Source organism: Alternaria rosae (genome assembly GCF_020736505.1).
Source record: "Alternaria rosae strain MPI-PUGE-AT-0040 chromosome Unknown BKA58scaffold_7, whole genome shotgun sequence".
Classification (NCBI taxonomy): domain Eukaryota; kingdom Fungi; phylum Ascomycota; class Dothideomycetes; order Pleosporales; family Pleosporaceae; genus Alternaria; species Alternaria rosae.
Genome location: NW_025763576.1, coordinates 1,603,068 through 1,625,328, shown reverse-complemented (window position 1 = coordinate 1,625,328; position 22,261 = coordinate 1,603,068). Strand labels below are relative to the sequence as shown.

Genomic DNA, 22,261 nt, shown 5'->3' with positions numbered 1-22,261 from the left:
ACCAGCCACCACCGCCGCAATCGGCGACATTATTTTGCGGGGGTGCCGCGATCCGGACGATCCTGGCGGTTACCGCACGACACCACCTTAGTCTCCGCTTAAGCCTCACTTCTAGCTTCTAGCATGCTTGAAGTGCGTGCAGATTCCCATTTCCGAGGCTTCTAGATGTCGAAGCTCACGTCTAGTCTGTGCCCAACGCACCCTAAGTCGTCAGTACAACCACTGCAGACCACCAGGGAGACACAAGGGACACACTCGCACCAAGGGTATCATTTTAACTTCTACTGTGCTACTGTGATTACGTCTTGATCAATTGCTCCATATCCGCACTTGCTTGTCAGCGCCACCACTTCCTACCCTCTCACCATCCGGACTCCAATCCAGCGCAAACACCTGGTCCTTGTGTCCTGGCAGGTCCTCCTTCAATTTGCCAGTCCTCATGTCCCATACCTTCAAAGTCGTGTCTTTGCTGCAACTCGCCAACAATCGGCTGTCGGCGGAGAAGCAAGTCATGTACACTGGCCCAACGTGCGCTCTCAAGGTGTTGAGGAACTTTCCATCTCGTGCCGACCATAGTTTGACGTGGTTATCCCATGCTGCAGATGCCAGGAGGGCTCCGTCTGGTGAGAATGTGACTTGGTTGATCTGCTTTTGATGGCCTGTCATTCTGGTGACTGGCTTCGTACTGGTCAAAGGCGTCCACAATATGATGGTGCAATCTTCCGAGGCAGTCGCTAACCGTTCCACCACTTCGCCGTTGATGGTAGCGGCCTTCTCAAAGCGCGCTTTGGCTTTTGCGAGCTTCTCCTCCGGGCTAGACGGTACCTTCCGCGTATGGTCGTGATACGAGGTGCGCAGGACGAAGTCTGTAGAAAGAGCGAGATGGTTGACCCAATGCGCATGACCTGATAGTGTGTTCACGAGTGTGCCTGTCGCCGCATCCCAGACTTTTATGGACTTATCGTGAGAGGCGGTATATATCCGCCCAGTACCACCCCACTTCACGCACGTCACATTGCTCTTGTGACCGGATAAGGCGTAGTCGACTCTGCCCCCAACCGCATCCCAGACTCTTACTGTACCGTCCTTTGATGACGACGCAACTCGCGGCCGACCAGGCTCTTGCAGATGGTAGGGCTCCCAAGAAAGTGACGTGATGAAACTGGTGTGACCTTTGAGAGCACTCCCGATTTGCTTCCCCGTGCTCGGGTCCCATACCCGCACTTCGTTGTCGTAACCACCGGAAGCGAGCAGAGAGCCATCGGGTGAGTAGCTGACTACTAGGACCCATCTTGAGTGCCCCTTCATAGTATGCACTGGTGTTCCGGTGTCGCAGTCCCATATCCTCACTGTTTTGTCTCCGCTACCACTTGCCATCCTGCTGGAGCTGACTGGCGAAAAGTTTACTGACAGAATGTTGTCTCCGTGACCCGAAACCGCGGCTGAACAACGAGAGACTGCCTTGACGCGGAAGACTGCCTGCGGCGCATACTGGAGCACAATCTCGTTTTCCGCTGACGCTTTGCCAGGCTTGACCAAGGCATTGTATAGGTCGTCCTTGTCGGCAAGCGCTTCGGTTGCGCCGTCTGGGAAGAAGCGGTACGGTATCTGATCGTCGGCTTGGTCTTTGAGGTTATTGAGTAGGAGTTCGAGGTTCTTGGTAGATGCTTGCGATAGCGGTACAGTGAGTACTGGGATACTCCCACTTTCGCCAGTGGCTTGGTCGACGAAGCGCACCCGTACAGTGCCATCAGGTATTGTAGTGTCGATGTCTTGTTGCTCGCGCGCAAATTCGGCTTGCGCGCGCTTCTGGCGCTTCGAAGGCGGCGGATACTGGGTCGCCATAATTCAGATATTCTGCCGTACAAATTTCGAGTTAGCTATCAACGTGGCAGAGCTGTTTCTTGCTTTCAAAGGCCCCGCTGCTACGGTAAGAAGGGAAAATAATTTCTAGGTGTTATCGATAACAGACGCGCTAGCAGCCTGGGAACAGTGGGGCAGCGCGCTGAGCTGTTTCCCTCGACGCGTCTTCTTCTTTCGATGTTCCATCTCGTCATTCGCTGACGCGCCTTCAACAGGCTCCAGAGCTGGAGTTGGTGATATTCCCAATTGCTCAACGGCTAATCTCGCAGCACTAACCATCATGTTTCAACGATCCAGGCCTTCAACCTCGCAGAGCAACTCGGTGTCTACATCGTATGGGTACTATGGATACGGTGACTATAATACGACTACTACGTCCCGCCCAGGTACTAGCAGGAACACAGGCAGACCCTCAACTGCGCGACCAAGGACTGGGGCCTCTAATATCGTTAGGGTCGAGGCTCAAAATGTCATCTGTGCCATTGCCGAGTCTCGTGGTATCTCACCCACTGTTGGCTTGGCTTTTGTAAATCTCGACACTGCAGAAGCAGTACTCTGTCAAATCTGCGATAGTCAAACCTTCATTCGAACAGTTCATAAACTAAAGGTCTACGGTCCATCCGAGATTCTAATCGTGTCTACTGCGGCGAGCCCTAGATCAAAGCTCTTCTCGATCGTTGAAGAAAACCTCGAAGACATTGGAAGTAAGCTGACGCTACTTGATCGGCGCTACTGGGCTGAATCGACTGGACACGAGTACATTCGGTCTTTAGCGTTCAGAGAGGACATCGAAGCAATCAAGATTTCCGTCACTGGCAACTACTATGCGGTGTGCTGCATCGCAGCAGTGAGTTCTTCGTTTGACTTTTGAGTGCTGTTAATAACCCAATTCACAGGCACTCAAGTACATTGATCTGGGATTAGGCCTGGTCTTCTCCGCTCACTCCCTCCGCATGAGATACGAGCCATCTGAAGGATCGATGATGATCGATGTGTCTACCATTAACTCGCTTGAACTGGTTCAGAATCTTCGCGATCCGAAGTCAAGAGATTGTCTATTTGGTCTGCTCAATGAGACATTGACACCCATGGGAGCACGCCTTCTTCGGAGCAATGTCTTACAGCCACTCACGGAGCCAGAGGTACTTAACACACGGTATGCTGCAGTCGACGATATGACTAAAAAGGAAGAGTTGTTCTTCGCAACCCGGGCGGCGCTGAAGAACTTCCTTGATGCCGACCGCATACTGACTGCGCTGATTGTCACTCCAAGCAAGATCACTCTGCAGACAACGGAGCAATCCATTAATCACGTCATTATGCTCAAGCAATTCGTCAACTCCGTAAGTCCGGTCTTCGAAGCCCTAACTGGAACTGCATCTGTCATGTTGAACAACATTCGCGAAATATGTGCCCTAGAGAACGTCGCACCTGTTCAGGAACTTATCGACCGTGTCATCAACGAGGATACCACATATGCAAGGCAGCCTTTGGAACTGAGGAACCAGCGCACTTATGCCGTGAAATCTGGTGTTAACGGGCTGCTTGATGTTGCGCGTACGACTTACAAAGAGGCTACTGAAGATGCGTACCAGCATTCAACAGAGCTTAGTCGTGAGATACAATTCATCGTTCTCAGTAAGCCCGCGCACTAACTTCGAAAAGAGGAGTACGATATTCGGCTCGACCTCAAATATGATACGGCACGCCAGTTCTACATGAAGATCGCAATATCCGAGCTCGAAGGCAAAGCACTACCGCCGATATTCACCAACATTATTCGCCGCAAAAACAACATCGAATGCCAGACTTTGGAACTGATGAAGCGTAACCAGAAGGCATGTGGCTACATGCAGTGATTTGGGCTTCGCTGACCACTACCAGATCGCCATGTCACACCAAGAAGTCATTCTCATGAGTACAGTCAAACTTGAAACAACGATGTTCCTGCTCACTAACTATCGTTAGGCGATGAAGCGGTCGAGGCCCTCATCGATGAGTTCCGCAGCCATGTGTCTATCATGTTCAAGATCTGTGAAGCAGTCGCGATGCTAGACATGGTGACTATGCTTCGACTGTCTGTCACGTTGATGAGGCTGACTGAGGATAGATTGCAGCCTTTGCCCATCTGGTCACAGTAAACAACTACAGTGGGTAGCATCCGTTCCCCGGCGCTCAACGTATGTCAGACTAACATCTCTTCAGCTCAGCCGCAGCTCACTGGTACGCTTGCTATCGAGGCCGGAAGACACCCGATCAAGGAGAAAATTATGAAGAGCAAGTTTGTCCCCAACGATGTCTATGCTACACAACAGACGCGGTTCCAGATCATCACTGGTTGCAACATGAGCGGCAAGAGCACTTATATCCGATCTGTGGCTTTGATGATCATCATGGCTCAGATCGGCTGCTAGTACGTTTGATTCGATTCCAAACTCTGATTCTCTGTGTACTAATATTGTGCTTTCAGCGTTCCTGCTAACTATGCTTCATTTCCTATTCTACATCAGCTGTTTGCTAGATTGGGCATGGATGACAACATCGAAACTAATGTTTCTACCTTTGCCGCGGAAATGAAAGAGATCGCTTTCATCCTACGCAATGTTGATCGACGTAGCTTGTAGGAGGCCCGTCCATGAGTAGGTACCATATCATTACTGACAGCAATTAGGGTCCTGATTGATGAGCTGGGTCGAGGCACCAGCACCAGAGATGGTCTAGCCATTGCGTTAGCTATCGCAGAAGCCCTCGTTTCGAGTCGTGTATGTGAATGTACCCCACTTTTGCCGCCTGCTGACACATCACAAGGCTCTTGTTTGGTTTGCAACCCACTTCAAGGATCTTGCGACTATCATGAGTGACCGTGCTGGAGTTCAGAACTTACACCTGGCAGTTGAGGTGAGGGCGTTTCCATCCTTCCCACATCAAACCACTCACATTCTCAGATGGAAGACGCGCACAGCATGACGATGCTCTACAAGGCGGCCCAGGGAGCCGTCAAAGAGATACACTATGGTCTGACGCTTGCGCGTGTGGTTCTTTTACCACCCGGGGTTGTAGAGTATGCTACGTTGGTCGCACAAAAGGTCGAGCGTCATATGCTGCAAAAGAAAAAAGGATCTGAAACTGTGGTCAGGGAGAAGCGACGCAAGCTCGTGCTCAACCTCAAGGAGCATCTCGTTCAGGCACACACTGGTGTGTTAGAGGGAGAGGTTCTCACTGCATGGCTCAAGGAACTACAAAAGGAGTTTGTGAATCGTATGACTGCCCTGGAAGCTGAATTTGCAAACGCGGATCAACAGAGTGAGGACGAAGACATGATAGACATGAGCGATCTGAGCGAAGAAGAGCGACCTAGCACGTCCGCCTGCCCGTCGGTCATATCGATCGACTCGCATACCAGCTCCACAGATTCTGATTCTACCATTCGGGCCATATCAGAAGCATCTACTTTGAGAGCAGTCTCCAGTAATGAGCGCTAGCAGTAACTACCATATGCTTCTATGGCTGCTAGTAGCATGGGGAAGGGCTGATATACGTGTAGGCAAAAGATTGCCGTGTTAGGGCCTTCAAAGCTCAGTATGATCAAGATCAGACCTCAATAAGATTGTGGTTGCTGATATCCCTCCGTACATAACCAAAGTTACTCGTGAAAAGACCCCAAGCTCAAGCGCGAAGCCCACAAGACTAGCAACAGAGCCACAAAAGTTGATCCGGTGTCGATCTTGCCGACCTTGTGCCTGGCCCACTTAGCGCGTGAAGCATCGGATGTCAGGGTCATGATTGGCGCGCGCTGCAAAGTGCGGGGGACCTTATCGCTCCTTCTCCGACTGAATCCCTACTTCGGACGGAACAACTCCAGGGCTGCTGTCGGGCCTTGCAACCTTAGATAAGCGATCGTATACATACCCTCATCGCGTCAGCCGTTCTGTTGCTCGTTTGAGAGCGCTAGGTGAACGCATGCAGTGCAACCGACCCAACACCTTAGTACCCGGCACTCCGGTGCATCGCTGCTCGTCACCGAAAGGCTACCCCAGCCTGCCGAGTTGGCTCCGTATGGCATGGTCTTAGCGTGGCGTACACCAGCCGCGTGAGCATCAGCTTCAGTCATCATTAAACTATCTATGCTTTCTCTGTCAATCTAAAACGCTATGCCTCGACCAAAGAAACCCGGCGTCGAACCGAAAAGGAGATCGCGAAATGGTTGCTGGTATGATCTCAGCTCTTTGAAGTCTGGTCACTCATACTCACCAAACACAGGCCGTGTAAAGCTCGAAAAGTCAAATGGTAAGTCGGTTCTAAGGGTGGTCTCATCAAAGAGTACTAATAGCATCTCATAGTGGAGAAGAAAAGCCGCGCTGTACCAATTGCGAGCGCCAAGGGGAAACATGCGACTACAGCATACGACTTAACTGGGGAGGCCGCTCAAAGAAAGAAAAGACAGGTACTGGATCTGATGCTTCGAGTGCAGCGTCTGGTAGTCCGTACCAGTCCTCCTTCTCATTTGAAGAGAACGTTTTTTCGTCTGCCCCCAACCATCCGATACGATCACAACATGCGCGATCAACATCTAGAACATCTCCACCTAGATCTACGCATTCGATTGATCCGGCTTTGATTCAAACAAAGCCGCATGATGCCACCCGTACTGAAGCGTTGGGTGGGGACCTCTACCTTCAAAACCAAACGTTCACGTCTGTTCCCTACGACCAAACACAGTATCAGAGTACTGTCGACGCTAGGTCACATCTCACATATAATTCGGGTGCTTCCAATTCCCGTGACGCTGGATTCACCTATGCAAACGCTACAATGCCGCCGCCACTGCCGGGTTCGATAGATTCGATGGCTAAACGGCAGCAGTATGGCTTCTCTGCAGACTCGAGCGCACCAGCGTTCCCAGACACAAATTCACCAAACGCACTTTCGCCAACGCCATATAGCCCCTACTCGGCCATGCCGCTAACACCGATTTCAATTGGCTCGGAAGGAAACATCACGCAAACATCATCAACACCGCAAAACTCAGCACAAACACCGCCAGATCTCCGTCGTGTATCTGTGCAGTCTCTCATCAACGATCTTCCAAGAAAGAGATCACGCCCGTCCGGTGACGAGGTCGGACGTGGTCGACAATACCCAATTGCTGATTCTGCTTCTACCACCTACGGATACGACCTGGGTCTCCCTGACATCGATACTCCGAGGAATGACGACTTCTCTGCTATCGCCATCTTCAGCCCACAAAGCAATACCATGGGATTTAACGATGATACCCCGTATGGTAGCGCTGAACCCCACGGCAAAGATATGGCCTTCGAAAGCGGGGGGTATTATGCAAAACCAGTTCCGATCAGGATTTCGAAGTCTCTAGAGCCGCTGCCGCCGCTGCTCATAGAGAATCAGATGAATCTCTTGTACTTCCATCACTTCATTAATCACACAGCGCGGGTTCTCGTCAACCATGACTGCGAGCGGAATCCATTTCGCGAAATCTTACCAGAGAGTAGGTAGACATTAATCTTCGTAGATCATTGTTAACAAGCGCAGTGGCTGTACAAGACGAGAACATAATGAACCTTCTTCTCGCCTATAGCGCCGCACACCGAGCACGTATGCTCAATCATCCCGAGCCCTCAAATCGCATCGCCGTCTGGGTGCAAGACGTGTTCCCCAAGCTACGTGAAGCGCTCAACAATGATCCCAACACTGTATCCGACAGTACTTTAGCAGCAGTGATAATGATGGCGAGTCTGGAGGTTATATCTTCTGGAACGTTCGAGGTACCCGTATCCTGGCAAAGCCATCTAACCATGGCACGCCAGATGATCATCCAGCGCGGCGGACCAAAGGGCATGGGACGCCATGATCGCGTGGCCTACTTCCTTTCGCGATGGTTCGCGTACCTCGACGTTCTCGGCTCACTGAGTGGGAACAAGAACGACACACCCCTTGGTTCCTTCTACTGGTCTAGCAAAAATGCTTCCGCGGACGAAGATTTTGAGATTGACTGTCTAATGGGATTTACAACAAGATGTGTAGGATCCTTGGCTCGCGTTTCTGAACTAGCGAAGCGCTGCGAACCGCAGCGCATTGATGAAGAAGGCAACGTGAGGGAGGGCTGGACTCCTAGCCCTGAGATCGTAGATGAAGCCGTTGAGCTTCGTCACGCATTGGAGGAAGGCTTACTGGGCCGCAACATCAGGAAAGGATGCAACCACCGCTCGAGTACTTCCTCTGAGTCTGAAGGTGCATGGGATGCGACCGAGATCTACGCGACAAACGAATTATTCCACTGGGCGGGTCTAATCCACTTGTATCGTCGCGTTCTCGGAAAACCCGTCATGGACCACGAAGTTCAGCAAGCCGTGCGAGAGATTGTGGGCCTACTGTACAAGATCCGGAGAGGAAGCACAGCAGAGGCATGTTTGATCTTTCCCATGTTTGCTGCTGGCTGCGATGCGCAAGATGAAGGACAGAGGGAGAAGATCATCGAGCGGCTGAGGAGTGTGGAGGGCTTCGGACTGAACCATGTAAGCTCCTGTCATCAGCAAGTAGAGGCTGACTTGCTTACTCCGTATCAGGTACCCAAAATCAGTACGCTCATGAAGAGCGTCTGGGATACCGGCAAACCGTGGGAGTCGCTCGTCTCTGGCGAGTTCTTCGGTTGAGAATACCTTTATGAAGATATATTGCATTGCTAACTAGGGGTCCACGAATCGATGCAATGACTATGACAAGTCACCAACTAGCCCCAACGAGTGCTAGTAATACTACAGTCATGTCGATCCCGTATTTGTAAGTTGAGAGAGCAAAGAACCCGAGAGTACGACCAGTCGGTAGATTGATGGAATTGAATTTTGGGCCGTGAGGCTTGGGCTACCCATATAGAGTCAGCTCAAGGATGGCATCCGTCGACTACACGCCCTCGGCGACGAGTATGAGAGAAACGATAGACTGGCGATTATGGAGACTGACAAGACGAGACTTTAGTGATTATGAGGCTTGGAAGATACTTGCGGCGAACATCAGACTGATGAGACATTGCGAGGAAAGTTGGCGTAACACATGGGCATGAAGAGAGAGGCAGATCGACCAGCGACAGCCAATAAGCATACGAATACAACACTTCTGGGGGGTATCATCCATCCTTCTGATATACATATTATTATACTATACAAATGCCCTCCAAGAAGCCTCAAACCTTCTGACCCACCACATCAGCATCCACGAACCAACATCCTCAACCCTCACCAAGGCCACCAACCCCCCCTGGCAACTCTCCCCACAGCCCTCGTCCCCTTCCCCACCTCATCAGCCCCCTCCCTAACTTCTTCCACAACCGCATCAACCGCCTGTCCAAACTCCTCCCTCTCCCTCTCCATCGCCTCAGTAGCCTGCCCCCACTTCTGCTGCGCCATCCACCGCTGTTTCTCAATCGCCTGCCGCAGCTCCTCTTGCAAGTCGCGTATCTCGGCTTTTGTGTCGTGCGTCTCCTCAATGGCTTCGAGTTTGTACCACAGATAGTAAGAGAGTTGGTATGTGAAGAGGGCGCCGAGGAAGCATTTTAAGAGGGGTGAGCCGAAGGTGCCGTAGTATGCGCCCTGTGGAGGGTTTGTTAGTATAGAGGATAGAGGGATAGTGGCTGTTGGGGTATGACGTACTACCCGCGATGGCTCTTTTGGCGGCGGTGCTGAGTTTGGATTTGGCGGCGAGCTGGGTGGATGCGGTGGTGGCGCTTCGGCTGCATATGTTCTTCGTGATGTCTGGGTTATGCGCTTGAGTACTGCGCTTCTACTCCATATTGACCGTGTTGCTCTGACGTGGTTCATGGTGTCGTAAAGCTGCCAACTTTTGTCCCCGCTTCTGAGCTCGTTCGGTCGCCGCTGCGAGGTCGCCAGGTGCAGCGCGAAGGAGTGGGCGTGAAAGTAGAATCGAAAACTTTGAGGTGATTGCGAATATGCGACACAAACTATTGCGCCGACGTTGGTAGAGCCCAAAGCGTGTAGAGAAACGCAGATGTGACGAAAGTGTACAAACAGAAAACGGTATAAACCTCCGTACACTATCTCCGCGTATTCAGCTAATGCCGGTACCCTAGCGCCGCCGCACAGACCCACGCGATGCACTTTCCAAAGGGAACACGTTCACCATACAACTTGAACCCTCATTTCCGCGTCTCTCTCCCCTCTTACCAGACACTAGACGCTCGCTTCCTTCTACTTGAACCCTCCTGCACCGCGCGATCCACAGCCATCTGCTTGTTCCATATACACAAACACACATCACAATGGTACGGCACTACTACCCCCTTGGCGACGCAACGGAGTAACCCTGCCTCCCTTTGTCGCATGCATACAACGAATGGAATAGGTAGCTAACCATGGCCACCAATGTACAGGCGCAAACACCGCAACAACGCCAGGCAAACATGCGTTTCGCCAAGGCGCAGGAGAAGAAGATGGGCAAGCCCGAGTCAACGGAGCCCGTGGTCAAGAAGAGGGCGCCTCAAAAGAGCCCCATTAGCAGGTTCTGGATCAGTACGTTCTTTCCGCCCTATGGTCTATATCTGTTAGGTCTTGTGAGGAATTGTACTGACTAACGGTTTTTACAGTTGTTCTAGCATTCATACTAGTCGGCGGTCTACTGTTCGAGGTCCTCAAGCTCTTCTTTTAGAAAGCTGGGGTGATGCGATGCGATGCGATGCGATGCGATCCATTACCGGACGAATACGACTTGAACTTCGATTTCAAACTTGCAAACGTGGGGAAACTACACAAAGCACACATATGCTGGGAGAGCGGATAAAAGGGAGAAGTTGGGAACAGCTTAGAGGAGCAACTCGGCTTTGAGGCCACTTTCTTGCGTCAACTATATAGGGCATACGGCGTTGTAGAGGCATCATTGCGGCATCAAGGGGACTTGTTATAGCCGATTTTGTGGTAGCAAAATACCATTGAGCATTTGATATCACATTTGTCCAAGACCAAGACACCCATCCGCCGCGTGCTTGGGCTACTACTCCTCAGGCGCATCTGCACCCTCGTCCATGACCACAGTCCGCCTCTTCTTTTTCTTCTTCTTGACCTTGCCTTCTTCCTCGCCCTCAGCTGCGCCTTCGGCTGCGTTCTCGTCTTGTCCCTCAAGTTTGACCTTCTTCTTTTTCTTTTTCTTGATAGGCGCTGCTTTTTCCTCTTCACCAACTTCCGCTTCTGGTGGAGGCGTTTCGGCTGGCTCGTCTCCTTCCACAGCAACCTTTCTGACCTTTCTCTTCTTTTTCTTGACTGCGACTTCTTCTTTGACGTGTAATCTCTCGCTCGCTCGCTGCATCTCAAGCCGTAGTCGCTCGACTTCTTGGAGCGCCTTCTTCATCTCTGCGTCCTCCTGAGCTTTCCTTTCGACTTCGAGTTGAGTGAGGTTGCGATTTGATATGCCTTCGTCATCTAGGCTCAACGACCCAAGACCGGAGCTATCCACCTGCAACAGTGATTTCTTCGTCTTCCCTGGACGTGGTTGCACGATGTCGTCTCTCAAAGCGTCTGGTGCAGCAGATCCAAGGGTCTCATCGCCCATGATGTCGACTTTGCGTACAGGCTTGCGCGGACTCCGAGATCGCGGTAGATGTTCAGACGATGACCCTTTGCTATCGAGGTTGAGCTCCATAATTGGAATCGAATCGATATCGAGCTCGTTGTTCTCCCTGTTGCCATCTCGCACTATTCTACTCAGTGGTGTAACTGCGCCGCTGCCCTTATCCGCTTCGGGGTCGATATAGAATGGATCATCTTTGTAGCGTTCTTTTCTTTCAGCTTTCCGACGCGCAATGATATCAGCGTCCAGATATTCATCCTCTGCTGCGTTTTGGTATGATGTAGGTTCTTTATACGGGGCATCCAGGCGATCTGCAGCCGGTGCAGCAACAGCAGGAGGCTCTGAGTATGCCGCTGCGGGCTCCGAATAAGCCGCATAGACATCATCCTCCTCTGTCTCAAAGCCTTCCGTATCAGCTGTGTAGAGCAGATGCTGTAGATTGGGGTTGATCGGTGTATCGAGATCGAGGTCTTCAGGCAAAGGGACCTTGCGTTGAGCACCAGGAGCAACCGGGTTCAGCTCAGCACCAGAAAAGAGAGCAGGTATAGCTTGGGTAAGTAGCAGAGGTGGATCGGTGAATGCGTCCTGGTCCGCGCTAGCAGCAGTGCCTGATGCAGCTTCCGCAGCAAGGCGCATGAGTTCGAGGTACTCAACTGCCCGTTCTTGAACTTCCAGACTAGGGTGTGTGGAGAGCGGCTCCAAGAAGTGTATGATTCGGGCCATAAGGAGGGACATTAGCGTTTTGCGCTCCGGGGTCCACGACACCTGATCGTTTCCAGCCATACTTGAGAAGACCTTGGGTATCGCTTGCAGATACACAGCGAGGGTCCTTGAAGATAATTGGAGAGAAGATGGGTGTAGCAGAGAGGTCATGACTGGCTCTGGGCGGGTGAGGTAGTTGGCGTACTCTCCAACCAGCCAGCCAGCGTACTCCAGTACACCTTGGCCGCCGTTCCCGGATGCTGGGAACATTTGGTCTCTTCGATCAACGAGCACGAGCGACTGTGCGGCATCTATAGCTTCCGATCGAACGCTCTTCACCCGAATAGCAACGTTCTGTAATTCGTGTCCGATACCACCACCAATGTCGTCTGAATGTTCTATTTCTTCCTCTTCTTCCATAACCGAGGTTGCTTTTGTTGCCGGTGATACCCTGACTAGCTGAGTAAGTACGTCAATGTACCATTCGAAGTCGGCAATGTTGCTGTAAGTATCGCGTGAGCACATCTCCAGGATCCTCCGAATGACGCTTATCCTGTAATCGTCTGGCAGTGGCGGCGGCTGGTCGGATTTCTGTTCGTGCTGAGGCAGATTCTCTTCTGCGTCGGAGTCGTCGTCACCATAAGGTGATATGCCAGTCAGTCTGCCTCGGTCGTTGTTAGGATCGCTCGCCGCTGAGGCAATCGGTGCATTTCGGAGCTGTCGCATCAACCTTCCAACAATCGCTGTGAGGTTGTCTGCATTAACCATGCCAACCACCAGATCCAAAGCACGCATTCGTATTGAGATATCGGGGTCGTCGATGCATTCGAGAATGACGTCTTGCTGTTGGGAAACCAAGTATGGATGTGAGGTGACGATCTTCTCGAACGCGAGTAGTGCGACATATTTTACTGCAGATTGATGAGAAGCCAAACGTTGAATAACAGTGTATATTAGCTTACAGTTTGCATCTCCCTCTATGATCATCATGCCTCGTAGTTTGCCAACACATAGCTTTGCTACCTCCTCACCTTCCGCAGTGCCTTCTACGGCTTCTAGGATACCACCCTGGATGATACCACTGATACATTCGTAAAGTAACGACATGGCAGACGTCTCCCGTATAATCTTGGTCAACGGAGGTAGCAATTTCTTGATGAGTCGAGGTTCTAACGGAGTCAATGTTGCAAACTGAGGCAGGTCAGTTGAGATTCTTATTTGATGTCCTGTCAGCTCAGTGCTTACAAGTTTGATGAGTTTGATGGCCATCCAGTTGTTGCCTCCTTCTACTAAGAGATCAAATAGTCTTGGTGCAAGTGGTAGGAAGTCCTGTGGTCTCCTCCATCCCAGCTCGCACACGACATTGACGATTGCCGCTGTCACGCTCGCCTCCTCGTTGTCATCTAACAGGCGCTCCTTGATCTTAGGCCATGCGGGTCGCAGTGTCTCTGGATACACAAGAGCCAGCCGATATAGTGTTACGACGGTCTTCTTCCTGACCATTGCGTGCGAGTGTGTCAGCCGCGGTATCAAGTCGGAGAGGACCGAGTTGGCCATGCTCGGGTTTATGACGTGTGGTATCGCGCCTAGTGGGAGGGCGATGTACTGGGGACTCGAGCTCATGATGTCCTTCTTGAGCTGGTTCTCTGCGAGCACGAGGACTTCAGTATCGCGTCGAAAGCTCTGTACTGCAGCCAGATAACCCGTGCGCTTCTGCTTGAATTTGGAGCTTGACATGACCTCGAGGACGTTGAAGCTAGCCCAAGACATGTCGTGGCCGAACATCTCGAGGTATGTGAGCTTCATGAGGGCCGTGGCCTTGAGGTCCATGTCGTTGGTCCGTATTTCCTTGCGACATTCTTTTATGCTCTCGGCGATGTACTCGCGCTCGCTGCCTTTGTGGTTTCGGAGGCCCCGAATGAGGTCGAAGAGAGATTTCTCGAACCTAGCAGACTGTTAGTCACGACACTTAGATTGGAGATCTCGGTACGAGCATTACATTTTGACGTGGCTCAGGTAGCGTCACGCAGTCGTGTGTCGAGGTGTGGAAGCGCGCGAGGAGGGGTAGATGTGCAGCGTGAGGGTGAAGGTGGTGGTGGGCCACTAGGCATCATCATCGGGAAGCGGTCGTCATGGAGGGGATGTTTGGCGACATGAATCCGGGCTCTAGTCAGTCGTCTGCAGGGAAAGCGACTGTCTGTCGGGTCGAGGCTGTTGACGTGCACCTGGAATCCAGAGGCTCCACTACCGAACGCCCGCTAGTTTCGCCGGCGGAAGCTTGGGACAGGCATCCCCATCAGCTTACCTAACTCGACATGCTTCTCCAGACACTCTGTCGCCATTGACACGCACTCCACACCTAAAGTCGACGCCAGTAGCCGCCAGCATGACACAAGCCAACCTCCTCTCTCCACCCGCGCAAATACCACCGCCCACCGCCCTTGCGCTCTCCCAAAAAGCCCCCCTCGTCCTCTCCACAACACCAACGTCAACGCTCCCGTGGCCCCTCTCGCTGCTCTTCTCCCGCGAGACACCCGAAACATGGACCATCCATGAAAACCTCTTTCTCTCTACACTGCGCACTGGCGACGAGAATGCCGCCCTATCAATTCTGCAGCGCCTGGAGGCCCGATTCGGCGAGCACAACGAGCGCATCATCACATTGCGCGGCATCTACAACGAAGCAACGGCGAGGTCAGACGCCGAGCTAGAGAAAGTGTTCGAGGCGTATGAGAAGATACTCCGCGACGATCCCACCAACATGAGCATCCGGAAGCGGAGGGTTGCCGTGCTCAAGGCGCTGGGCAGGACCGCCGATGCCATCACAGCCGTGGCCGTGCTCCTGAAGAACAGCCCCACCGACTCGGAGGCATGGGCTGAGGCGAGCGAGCTGTATGCAAGCCAGGCCGCTTGGGGACAGGCGATATACTGCGCAGAAGAGGTTCTGCTCATCACCCCGAATGCATGGAGTGTGAGTACCACAGTGCCCAGATGATGCTATACCTGTACTAACCCGCGCTCAGGCACACGCACACATTGCGACCCTGCACTACCTCTCCACAGCCTCCAACAACCCACCCAACCTCAGCTCCCTCGCCCTTTCACTAAAGCACTTCTGCCGCTCCGTCGAGCTCAACGACGCCTACCTCCGCGGCTACTACGGCCTTAAGCTCCTCACCACAAAGCTCAATGCCATACTCACCGACTCCGACTCAGCAGCCAAGCGCAACACACAAGAAGACGACGACATCCCCGTCCCCAACGCCCAAACCGTCAACAAGCTCGAAGAAATCGCTACAAACAAACTCGCAGAAATCATAAGGCAATACAAGTCGGGCAAGAAGGCCTGGCAAGGCTACGACGAGGCCGAGATCATTGCTGCGCGGGAGCTGTTAGACAGAGACGGCAAGACGGAGCGGTGAAGGACTGCATTGACCGCGAGTGACTGAACTGGTCACGAAACGGGGCGTTTTGGGCGTCTTTGGTGTAGACACGTGGAATACGTTCCTGGACAAAGTGTCTCCAGCACAGTTGCTAGATACCATTCGAAGCGACTTCTTAATCAATCATCAACAAATCATAATGCAAACACCAAGAACAGTCACAGTGCATATGTGTAACCAGAGGATTGAGTGAAGATTGTGCATACAGAGACGCTTAGCAAAGGGTATATATCCATAATTATTATTACGAGAAGAAGCCCGTCAGCTCCCTCTCAATCTCAATTCCCTCGTATGCCCTTTCCCGCTATCTTCGTCCCTGACCAGGTTCGACGCTCCGAAGAAAACAACACCGGACCCTTTCATGTAGATCAAAAAAACAATAGATAGATAGATCGTTTCCCAATTTACCCCACACCACAAATGCCCAATGTGGATGTATCTGCCGTCGATGCCAGATGCTAGATAAGATAGCCTAGCGGAGCCGAAACGAAGAAGATGTAAGAAGAAAAGAATAAGAAGAAAAAAGGGTAAAACAACGCCTAGAGTTGCAACATGTGTGTTTTCCTTCGGTTCAACAGAAACAACAAAAACGCCACCTGTAAATGCCGGTAAACGAAAAAGAGAAATACAAGAATCTCGGCCATTGGCCATTTTAAATCGCTTCCATATATCTTCAAGAAAGTGGTAGTGGAATGGGAGGAGGAGGAAAGAACAATTAACGGGACTCGTTTCTTCTTGTTGTTTTTCTTTCCCTGGAACCATGATATCCGTTGTACGCTGGCGTTTCTAATGTAATGCGTTTGTAGGTGCGATGAGAAAAAAGGATTCGTGTATGCGTCGCAATTGTGCGTACAACATCTAGATGTTGAGACCGCGGGTGAGATCCTCGAGGCCAGAGCTGTTGTTCTCTTTGCCCTTGGACTGCTTATTCTTGCGTGCAGCCATCTTGCCCCAGTCTTCGTCCGCATCGTCCGTCTCAGCAGGAGTGCTCATTTGTGGACCTGGACTACCCTTCTTCAGGATGCCCTTGATGGTGCTGGTCCTAGCTTGGTTTGCGCCGCCGCCCGAGGCTTGGAGTGTCATCGAGGTGCCGTTGGAGACGGCGTCGGAGTGGTTGACGACAGGTCGGTACCTAGCGGACAGACCAATGTTAGAACGCTCGGATGGGGCGATGGAGGGAGTGTACCCTGGATTCGGGCCCATGAACGACATGGCGCGCTGCTGTGGTTGGTTTCCGTTGCCTGACATGAACGACATGGGTCGGTTTTGTCCGTTCGGTACATTGAGGAAACCCCCGCCTCCCATTGTACTGCCCATTGTGCTACCCGCGTAGCCCGGGTTGGGCATCGCCATCGACATCCGAGGATCTTGATGTTGGGGTTGCTGTTGCATCATTTGTAGCTGCATTTGCTGCATGGCGATCATCTGCTGCATTTGTTGCATCTGCTGCATGTAGTCGTTTCCTTGCTGCATTGGGTATCCCATCTGTCCCATGCCCATGCCCATTCCCTGCATTTGCCCACCCATCATGGGGTTCATCATGGGGTTCATGCCGTTCATCATGGGCATGTGTGACATCCGCATCGGGTTCTGAGGCTGGCCGTTCGTGTTCATTTGCTGTCCAAGGACACCGGTAAAAGGCCCTCCCTGGGGCTTTTTCGCTGAGGCACCGCCCATGTATTTCTGCTTGGTCATATCCCTCATCTGGATCTGGTCCACGAGCGAGGGCTGCGACATACCAGCATCTTGATACATCATGTTAGGGCCCATGCCCATGTCTCCAGCAATCGAGCCGCCCGCGACTGATCCAGGACCACGCGCAAAGCCATTGAAGCCCATGGACTCTCGGTTCGTCGGTCGTACCAAGCCTCCTCCAATGAAAGAGGAGTTGTACGGATCCTGAGGCAAATGTCTCGCGAAAGCAGGCAGATTCCCTTGGCCCATGCCGCGTTGACTCATGGCACCTGCTGAGGCCGGGCGATCGGGTATGTAGGAAGGCATCGAGTTCGTCGGTTGACTGGGGAATCTGTTGCGAGCTTGGCTCGGGAAGCCGTGTTGGGCGAGAATACCTAGTGGCACATCCTCATCTTCCCACTCTTCGGCCTTCATAGAAGTTTCCGACGGGAAGCCCATGTGATCGGCTCCCGGCTCTGCAAGACCCCCAGGAGCTGTGGTAGACCGTCGCATAGCCTCGCGGGCAAAGTGCATCTGCTGATTCTTGCGTCTCATGAGCTCTTCTTCCTCTCTTCTTTTGATGGCATCTTCCTCGTCCTCGTAGTCTTCGTCGTCGGAGCTTTCCTCAGGTGGTGGCTTGTTCATTTGCTTCTTTTGGTATTCCCTAAATTCAGCCTGCGACATTACTCTCCTACCAGCCGCTGTACCAGGGGCGGATGCAGTGTTGCTGACTGAGGCGACTGCGGCAGGTTTCTTTGCTGTAGTAATTTGTTCCTTGGGAGCAGGCTTTGACGGCGCGAACAAGTCCTCGTCCTCAGCGTCATTGTATGGAGAGGCCGTCCGAGCGAGGGAAGCTTTGGGGGTTGTGTTTGTAGTGGTGCTCGAAGCAGTGGCTGATCGAGATGAATAAGGGGTCTGGTAGGAATTGGCAGACGATGTTGAGGTGGAGTTGAGCTGTTGTTCCGGAGAGCTTTCACGATATGACTTCCTATCGGTGTATGATTTGCGTACGAACTGTGCATCTGTATCTTCGAAAGTAGGTGCTGGTTGGAAGGTAGGGCTTTCTGAGGCGACTGGCGCATACGATGAGTATTTATGGGGAGGAGGTGGCGGCGGCGGCGAGTCGTTGTCTGAATTCGGAGAAGCCATGAGGTTGTCGGTAGAGTTGCGACTGTCCCAGCTCTTCATTGGCGGTTCAATGCCGGTGGGTGGTAGAATCTTGATGGGTTCTGCTTGGAACGTGCGCTTCTCCGAAAGCAATGAGCGTCCTGCGGTCTCTCGTTGAATTTCGGGAGATTCCTTGCGGCTTAAATGGCCAAACATGTCGTCCTCGAAGCCGCCGAAGTTCAGATCCCCCTCGAGCTTGGGCGGGACTGCAGTGCTCGCGTAGCTGGATGTGGTCATGGCGCGGTTTCTGCCACTCCACCCTGACCCTGACAGATCCTTGTATGAGGAGACGCCGGAGCTTGACTTGGGCAGTGAGGGTAGGTTCTTGCGGAAAGCGCTCACTGACGACGGAGCCGGAGAGCTGTTGTGTTGCGAGACGGTCGGTCGAGGGATATTAGTAAAGAGGTTGTCGTCGGAGCTGGTGTCAGTGGAAGAAGGAAGTGTAGAGGTGGAGCCATGTTGGCCATTGGCGTAGGGCCTCGAATTGGAAAATTGAGTCCCACTGCTTGACTTGCTGTCGCTAATTAAAGGGTCAGTCCGGCCGACGCTATGACCAGTGGATACGAAGCTTACCGTTTTGACGATCCTGGAGACTCATCGTCAACGGACTGGTTGCGATTTTTGCTGCCAGGATGGCTGAAGCCGCTGAAGCGAGGGAACTTTGATGATCTCTCTTTTTCCTGTGTCTTGCGCTGCTCTTTTGCCTTTTCTACTTCCGTCTTGCTCAGCACCCGGAAGGCACCAGAATCAGCGGGTGCAGTTGTGGTAACTGGACTCGTTGCGATGTCGACTTCATCGAACACATTGCCCTGAGACTTGCGACGGGCGGTGAATATCCCTAGACCTGGCTTGCCCATGTTGTTGAGTTGTGGTTTCCAAGTACGAGAAGCGATCAATGCCTCGGGCGGCCTATTCTGATGTGAGATGCGGTATCATATACTCCAAAACGGGCGATGCGTGGCGGTTGTGGTCGGAGAAGGAGCGACAGGTGCGGTCAGGAAGGAGCCAAACGTGGGGATGGTCAAGGAACGAATGGACGACTTGATCTAAACGTCTGGTATTAGCTCTGATTTACGTGCCACTGGCGATGCAGTGTGCTGGCGTAGTGTCGAGAGATGAGGTGAGCGGCCGCGGCGGGTGTTGCTGTGAGAGCTGAGTCGGGAGCGTCGTTGACGGGCAGTTCGTATTACCGCGTTTCAACGTCAGGGCCGTGTCGATCTAGCCGCGTATTGATAATATTATGCGCCTCGAGAGATTCGCTTCCAATACGCGGGGGGCAGGAAAGCTCGTCGTGGCAAGATGCGCCTCTGCCACTTTCCAGCGCATCGCCTGGGCCGCTTGTTGGTTTCGAGTGCGGCGTTGCTCAATCCTTCCGGGGCCCGGGAGTTGGGTGGTTTGGGTGTGCGACTTACCAGACACGAGGCGGGTAGCAGCAGCAGCACCTGTTCAACGAGTGACAATGTCTAATTGCAGACGGCGGAGACGCGATGATGTAGTCGGAGGGCACGCGCGGAGAAAACGGCGGGATCACGAACGAGTATAAGGGCGCGCACGGATGGCACAAAGCGTAGTCAGGAGTGCGCCGTCCCATCATCTTCACTCAACTGCCCACTGCCCTCTCGCTCGGCCGGGCCTGCATCTGCCTAGGTACCGAACCAATGGCATCCTCCCGCAGTAGGTATAGCGCCAAATCGAGCGGCCATGAACTGCCATGTTGGGTTTTGCCATGTACAATTGCGTCTTGACGGCCATTGAAGTTGGCCCATGGCGCTTCAAACTCTGGTACCATTCATGCTGTCTCACACGTAGCTGCGAGTCCGCCGTGCAGCTTCACACATAAGCCCTACCTGTTGAGTCGACGGCTGCAAACTGCTGATCGAGGGTGCTGGTACAGTAGTGTAGCCTCCTAGTCCGACCACCATCCATGTCCGGGACCCTCATGCCAAAATTAGATGGCTAGGCCAAGAGAACTCATCAACCATGGTCTTTCCAGGGCCGCACGCTCGTTGCTCGCTACCTGATAACAACGCCTGATCGACAGTATCGACGCGCAGTCCGATCGACGTCATCAACACTTGCCATGTGCAAATTCTCACTGCGCCTGGTGTTTCGGCCCTAGACACAAGACCCTTCGTATTATACTGCTCCACAGCATAACGGACCCTCTCGGTCCATGCCCGCGGTCGGCGCGACACCGTCGAGCCAAAATTATAACCAGCCCACATCTGTCTAGCGGCCCTGTTCCGTAGGCACCGTGGAAGCTTGAATGGCTATGAGTCGAGCCACAAGCCAGGGCTGTCGTTGCTTGTGATTACTGCACGCCAGGATATGTGATGCTCCATTCAGCCTGCAGACTCCGAGATGACACTTCTGCAAGACGAGACGCTTCGCCGCCCGGGCACTTCTCTTGCTCGTGCCTGACATGCAGCTGCCTGCATGCTCGCTACCCGGTGCGAAAACATCGCCCAAGCCCGCGCGCTTGCTCTAACCCCTGCTGAATTCCCGTCTTAACGATATCTAGCTAAGAGAAGAAAGCCTGTTTACACTTCACATTCGCTGCGCGCATTTGTTGTTGGGCGCACAAATTGCTTTGGATGATTTCCCTCCCAGATTGATTTAAGGAGGCTGCTGGTGGCTTGCCAATGTTGCCATGATGAGAGCACAGACGCTGCCGGGCAGGCCGCTACTGCATATTTCTCCTTATGGCTACACGCATGCAAGCCAATACCAACCTCGCTGATCTGGAGGGAAGCGTTGAGTTCGTGAACTGCGACCTCTCTTCAGCGCTATGGCAGGACGTCATGATTACCATTACTTTGCGGCCCTTTCCCGAGGCAAAGCAGTCCGAGCTGTTGCCGGGTCTGTAACGCGTCTCGTCGAGAGCGTTTTTCTTGTTCCAATCGTACGATTTGCTGCGCTTCTGCAGCTGCATGGGCTGAACGCGGCTCGCCAGCTTCCCGGGCGCTCGCTGTTGGCTTGCACCCTAGAGTCGTGTTCGATGAAGCGCTGCAGCATTACTGCGGGACATGACGCCGTCTCTTTTAGCTCTCCCGCCCCTCATTAATTCCAACCTCTCGTTTGCTTCAATTCTAACGTTCTGTTCACCCCGCCTGCGAACGCGTAATCGTGTACGGGAGATCTGGGGGTCGGTCAGCTAGCCTCACCCTACTTGCGTCTCAACACGTTCGATCGATCTGTGCTCGGCTCTCACTGTCAGCTCGCTCGGCTCCTGGAGATCAGCCGACCCAAATTGGTTTGCATTCGCTTATATCGCATGAGTTTGCAGCGATGACAGAACTTTTTGTTCACTGTACAAATTGTCCATTGTCGGTGCCTTGCTTCTGAACTCGCGTGGTAAATCGCAAGCAGGACCTGCCGGCTTTTCAATTTCGCTTTATCCACATTACTATCACAACTCCTTGTCTTAGCATCCTCAATGCCAAGACGTCGCAACAGGACTCCGGAAGGTCCAATGAAGGAATTTCGGCGGGACCGTTACATCCTCGATACTCTTCTCTTATGACCGCGTCACCTTTGTAGCGAGTCTCGGGCATTTTGCTTCTTTGCTGTCGGCTTCACCTAGTTTGCTTTGTTTTCCGTTTCTAGTCTGTTGCCATCCGCCCGGTACCGTGTGGAGATGGGGACAGAACACTCATGCAAGAGACATGTCTGCGTCCGGTCATGAGACTCGAGAACGGCGTATGTCCGGGCTTGGACCATGGTCGCATCTGACAGGTCTGGTGAATGTAATGGCCGTGTGTCGGAAGACCGACAGCATTCTTCTGCTCGAATGGGCGCACACACGGTGACTGTGTAGATGC

The 22,261-nt window shown here is 52.7% G+C and overlaps 8 protein-coding genes across 8 annotated transcripts; 4 read left to right on the top strand and 4 right to left on the bottom strand.

Moving 5' to 3' along the window:
* Window positions 1–106: 106 nt before the first annotated feature.
* BKA58DRAFT_388826 (WD40-repeat-containing domain protein) lies at window positions 107–2,035 on the bottom strand. Its single transcript, XM_046170691.1, has one exon. It carries the CDS (start codon window positions 1,843–1,845, stop codon window positions 310–312), a length of 1,536 nt encoding a protein of 511 aa, XP_046023540.1. The 5' UTR covers window positions 1,846–2,035; the 3' UTR covers window positions 107–309.
* A 33-nt stretch (window positions 2,036–2,068) lies between these two features.
* Window positions 2,069–5,542, top strand: BKA58DRAFT_364604 (muts domain V-domain-containing protein). The gene is made up of 11 exons (XM_046168852.1): window positions 2,069–2,710; window positions 2,760–3,477; window positions 3,529–3,701; window positions 3,748–3,781; window positions 3,832–3,923; window positions 3,974–4,013; window positions 4,069–4,276; window positions 4,334–4,483; window positions 4,535–4,625; window positions 4,672–4,761; window positions 4,809–5,542. The coding sequence occupies exons 1-11, from the start codon at window positions 2,144–2,146 to the stop codon at window positions 5,343–5,345; spliced, it is 2,700 nt and encodes an 899-aa protein (XP_046023539.1). The 5' UTR covers window positions 2,069–2,143; the 3' UTR covers window positions 5,346–5,542.
* A 341-nt stretch (window positions 5,543–5,883) lies between these two features.
* Window positions 5,884–8,709, top strand: BKA58DRAFT_213793 (fungal-specific transcription factor domain-containing protein). Its single transcript, XM_046166094.1, has 5 exons — window positions 5,884–6,073; window positions 6,124–6,150; window positions 6,204–7,369; window positions 7,414–8,396; window positions 8,448–8,709. Exons 1-5 carry the CDS (start codon window positions 6,015–6,017, stop codon window positions 8,532–8,534), a joined length of 2,322 nt encoding a protein of 773 aa, XP_046023538.1. The 5' UTR covers window positions 5,884–6,014; the 3' UTR covers window positions 8,535–8,709.
* A 404-nt stretch (window positions 8,710–9,113) lies between these two features.
* Window positions 9,114–9,897, bottom strand: BKA58DRAFT_471120 (uncharacterized protein; the record flags this gene model as incomplete). The annotated part of the gene is made up of 2 exons (XM_046175215.1): window positions 9,528–9,897; window positions 9,114–9,467 (listed from the first exon to the last, which is right to left on the bottom strand). The coding sequence occupies exons 1-2, from the start codon at window positions 9,693–9,695 to the stop codon at window positions 9,114–9,116; spliced, it is 522 nt and encodes a 173-aa protein (XP_046023537.1). The 5' UTR covers window positions 9,696–9,897.
* Window positions 9,898–10,246: 349 nt separating this feature from the next.
* On the top strand, window positions 10,247–10,539 carry BKA58DRAFT_441879 (uncharacterized protein; the record flags this gene model as incomplete). The annotated part of the gene is made up of 2 exons (XM_046173861.1): window positions 10,247–10,403; window positions 10,478–10,539. 2 exons carry the CDS (start codon window positions 10,247–10,249, stop codon window positions 10,537–10,539), a joined length of 219 nt encoding a protein of 72 aa, XP_046023536.1.
* A 259-nt stretch (window positions 10,540–10,798) lies between these two features.
* Window positions 10,799–14,381, bottom strand: BKA58DRAFT_213779 (AP-3 complex subunit delta). The gene is made up of 4 exons (XM_046166093.1): window positions 14,156–14,381; window positions 13,402–14,101; window positions 13,119–13,347; window positions 10,799–13,067 (listed from the first exon to the last, which is right to left on the bottom strand). Coding segments are annotated over exons 1-4 (3,117 nt in total). The 5' UTR covers window positions 14,158–14,381; the 3' UTR covers window positions 10,799–10,881.
* A 51-nt stretch (window positions 14,382–14,432) lies between these two features.
* Window positions 14,433–15,786, top strand: BKA58DRAFT_342499 (uncharacterized protein). The gene is made up of 2 exons (XM_046168368.1): window positions 14,433–15,127; window positions 15,180–15,786. The coding sequence occupies exons 1-2, from the start codon at window positions 14,543–14,545 to the stop codon at window positions 15,576–15,578; spliced, it is 984 nt and encodes a 327-aa protein (XP_046023534.1). The 5' UTR covers window positions 14,433–14,542; the 3' UTR covers window positions 15,579–15,786.
* Window positions 15,787–15,966: 180 nt separating this feature from the next.
* Window positions 15,967–19,488, bottom strand: BKA58DRAFT_213764 (uncharacterized protein). Its single transcript, XM_046166092.1, has 2 exons — window positions 19,014–19,488; window positions 15,967–18,960 (listed from the first exon to the last, which is right to left on the bottom strand). Exons 1-2 carry the CDS (start codon window positions 19,295–19,297, stop codon window positions 16,458–16,460), a joined length of 2,787 nt encoding a protein of 928 aa, XP_046023533.1. The 5' UTR covers window positions 19,298–19,488; the 3' UTR covers window positions 15,967–16,457.
* Window positions 19,489–22,261: the final 2,773 nt, after the last annotated feature.

Bases quoted from the DNA above. Each gene is read 5' to 3' on its own strand.
- BKA58DRAFT_213764 (XM_046166092.1), bottom strand. From the start codon at position 19,297: ATGGGCAAGCCAGGTCTAGGGATATTCACCGCCCGTCGCAAGTCTCAG. The intron at 18,961-19,013 runs GTAAGCTTCGTA...CCCTTTAATTAG, and splicing joins TCTCCAGGATCGTCAAAACG to CGACAGCAAGTCAAGCAGTG.
- BKA58DRAFT_213779 (XM_046166093.1), bottom strand. The intron at 13,348-13,401 runs GTAAGCACTGAG...GACCTGCCTCAG, and splicing joins CCATCAAACTCATCAAACTT to TTTGCAACATTGACTCCGTT. The intron at 13,068-13,118 runs GTAAGCTAATAT...ATCAATCTGCAG, and splicing joins CATAGAGGGAGATGCAAACT to TAAAATATGTCGCACTACTC.
- BKA58DRAFT_388826 (XM_046170691.1), bottom strand. From the start codon at position 1,845: ATGGCGACCCAGTATCCGCCGCCTTCGAAGCGCCAGAAGCGCGCGCAA.
- BKA58DRAFT_364604 (XM_046168852.1), top strand. From the start codon at position 2,144: ATGTTTCAACGATCCAGGCCTTCAACCTCGCAGAGCAACTCGGTGTCT. The intron at 4,484-4,534 runs GTAGGAGGCCCG...GACAGCAATTAG, and splicing joins AATGTTGATCGACGTAGCTT to GGTCCTGATTGATGAGCTGG. The intron at 4,626-4,671 runs GTATGTGAATGT...ACACATCACAAG, and splicing joins AAGCCCTCGTTTCGAGTCGT to GCTCTTGTTTGGTTTGCAAC.
- BKA58DRAFT_213793 (XM_046166094.1), top strand. From the start codon at position 6,015: ATGCCTCGACCAAAGAAACCCGGCGTCGAACCGAAAAGGAGATCGCGA. The intron at 6,151-6,203 runs GTAAGTCGGTTC...AGCATCTCATAG, and splicing joins AAAGCTCGAAAAGTCAAATG to TGGAGAAGAAAAGCCGCGCT. The intron at 7,370-7,413 runs GTAGGTAGACAT...TAACAAGCGCAG, and splicing joins TCGCGAAATCTTACCAGAGA to TGGCTGTACAAGACGAGAAC.
- BKA58DRAFT_342499 (XM_046168368.1), top strand. From the start codon at position 14,543: ATGACACAAGCCAACCTCCTCTCTCCACCCGCGCAAATACCACCGCCC. The intron at 15,128-15,179 runs GTGAGTACCACA...ACCCGCGCTCAG, and splicing joins TCACCCCGAATGCATGGAGT to GCACACGCACACATTGCGAC.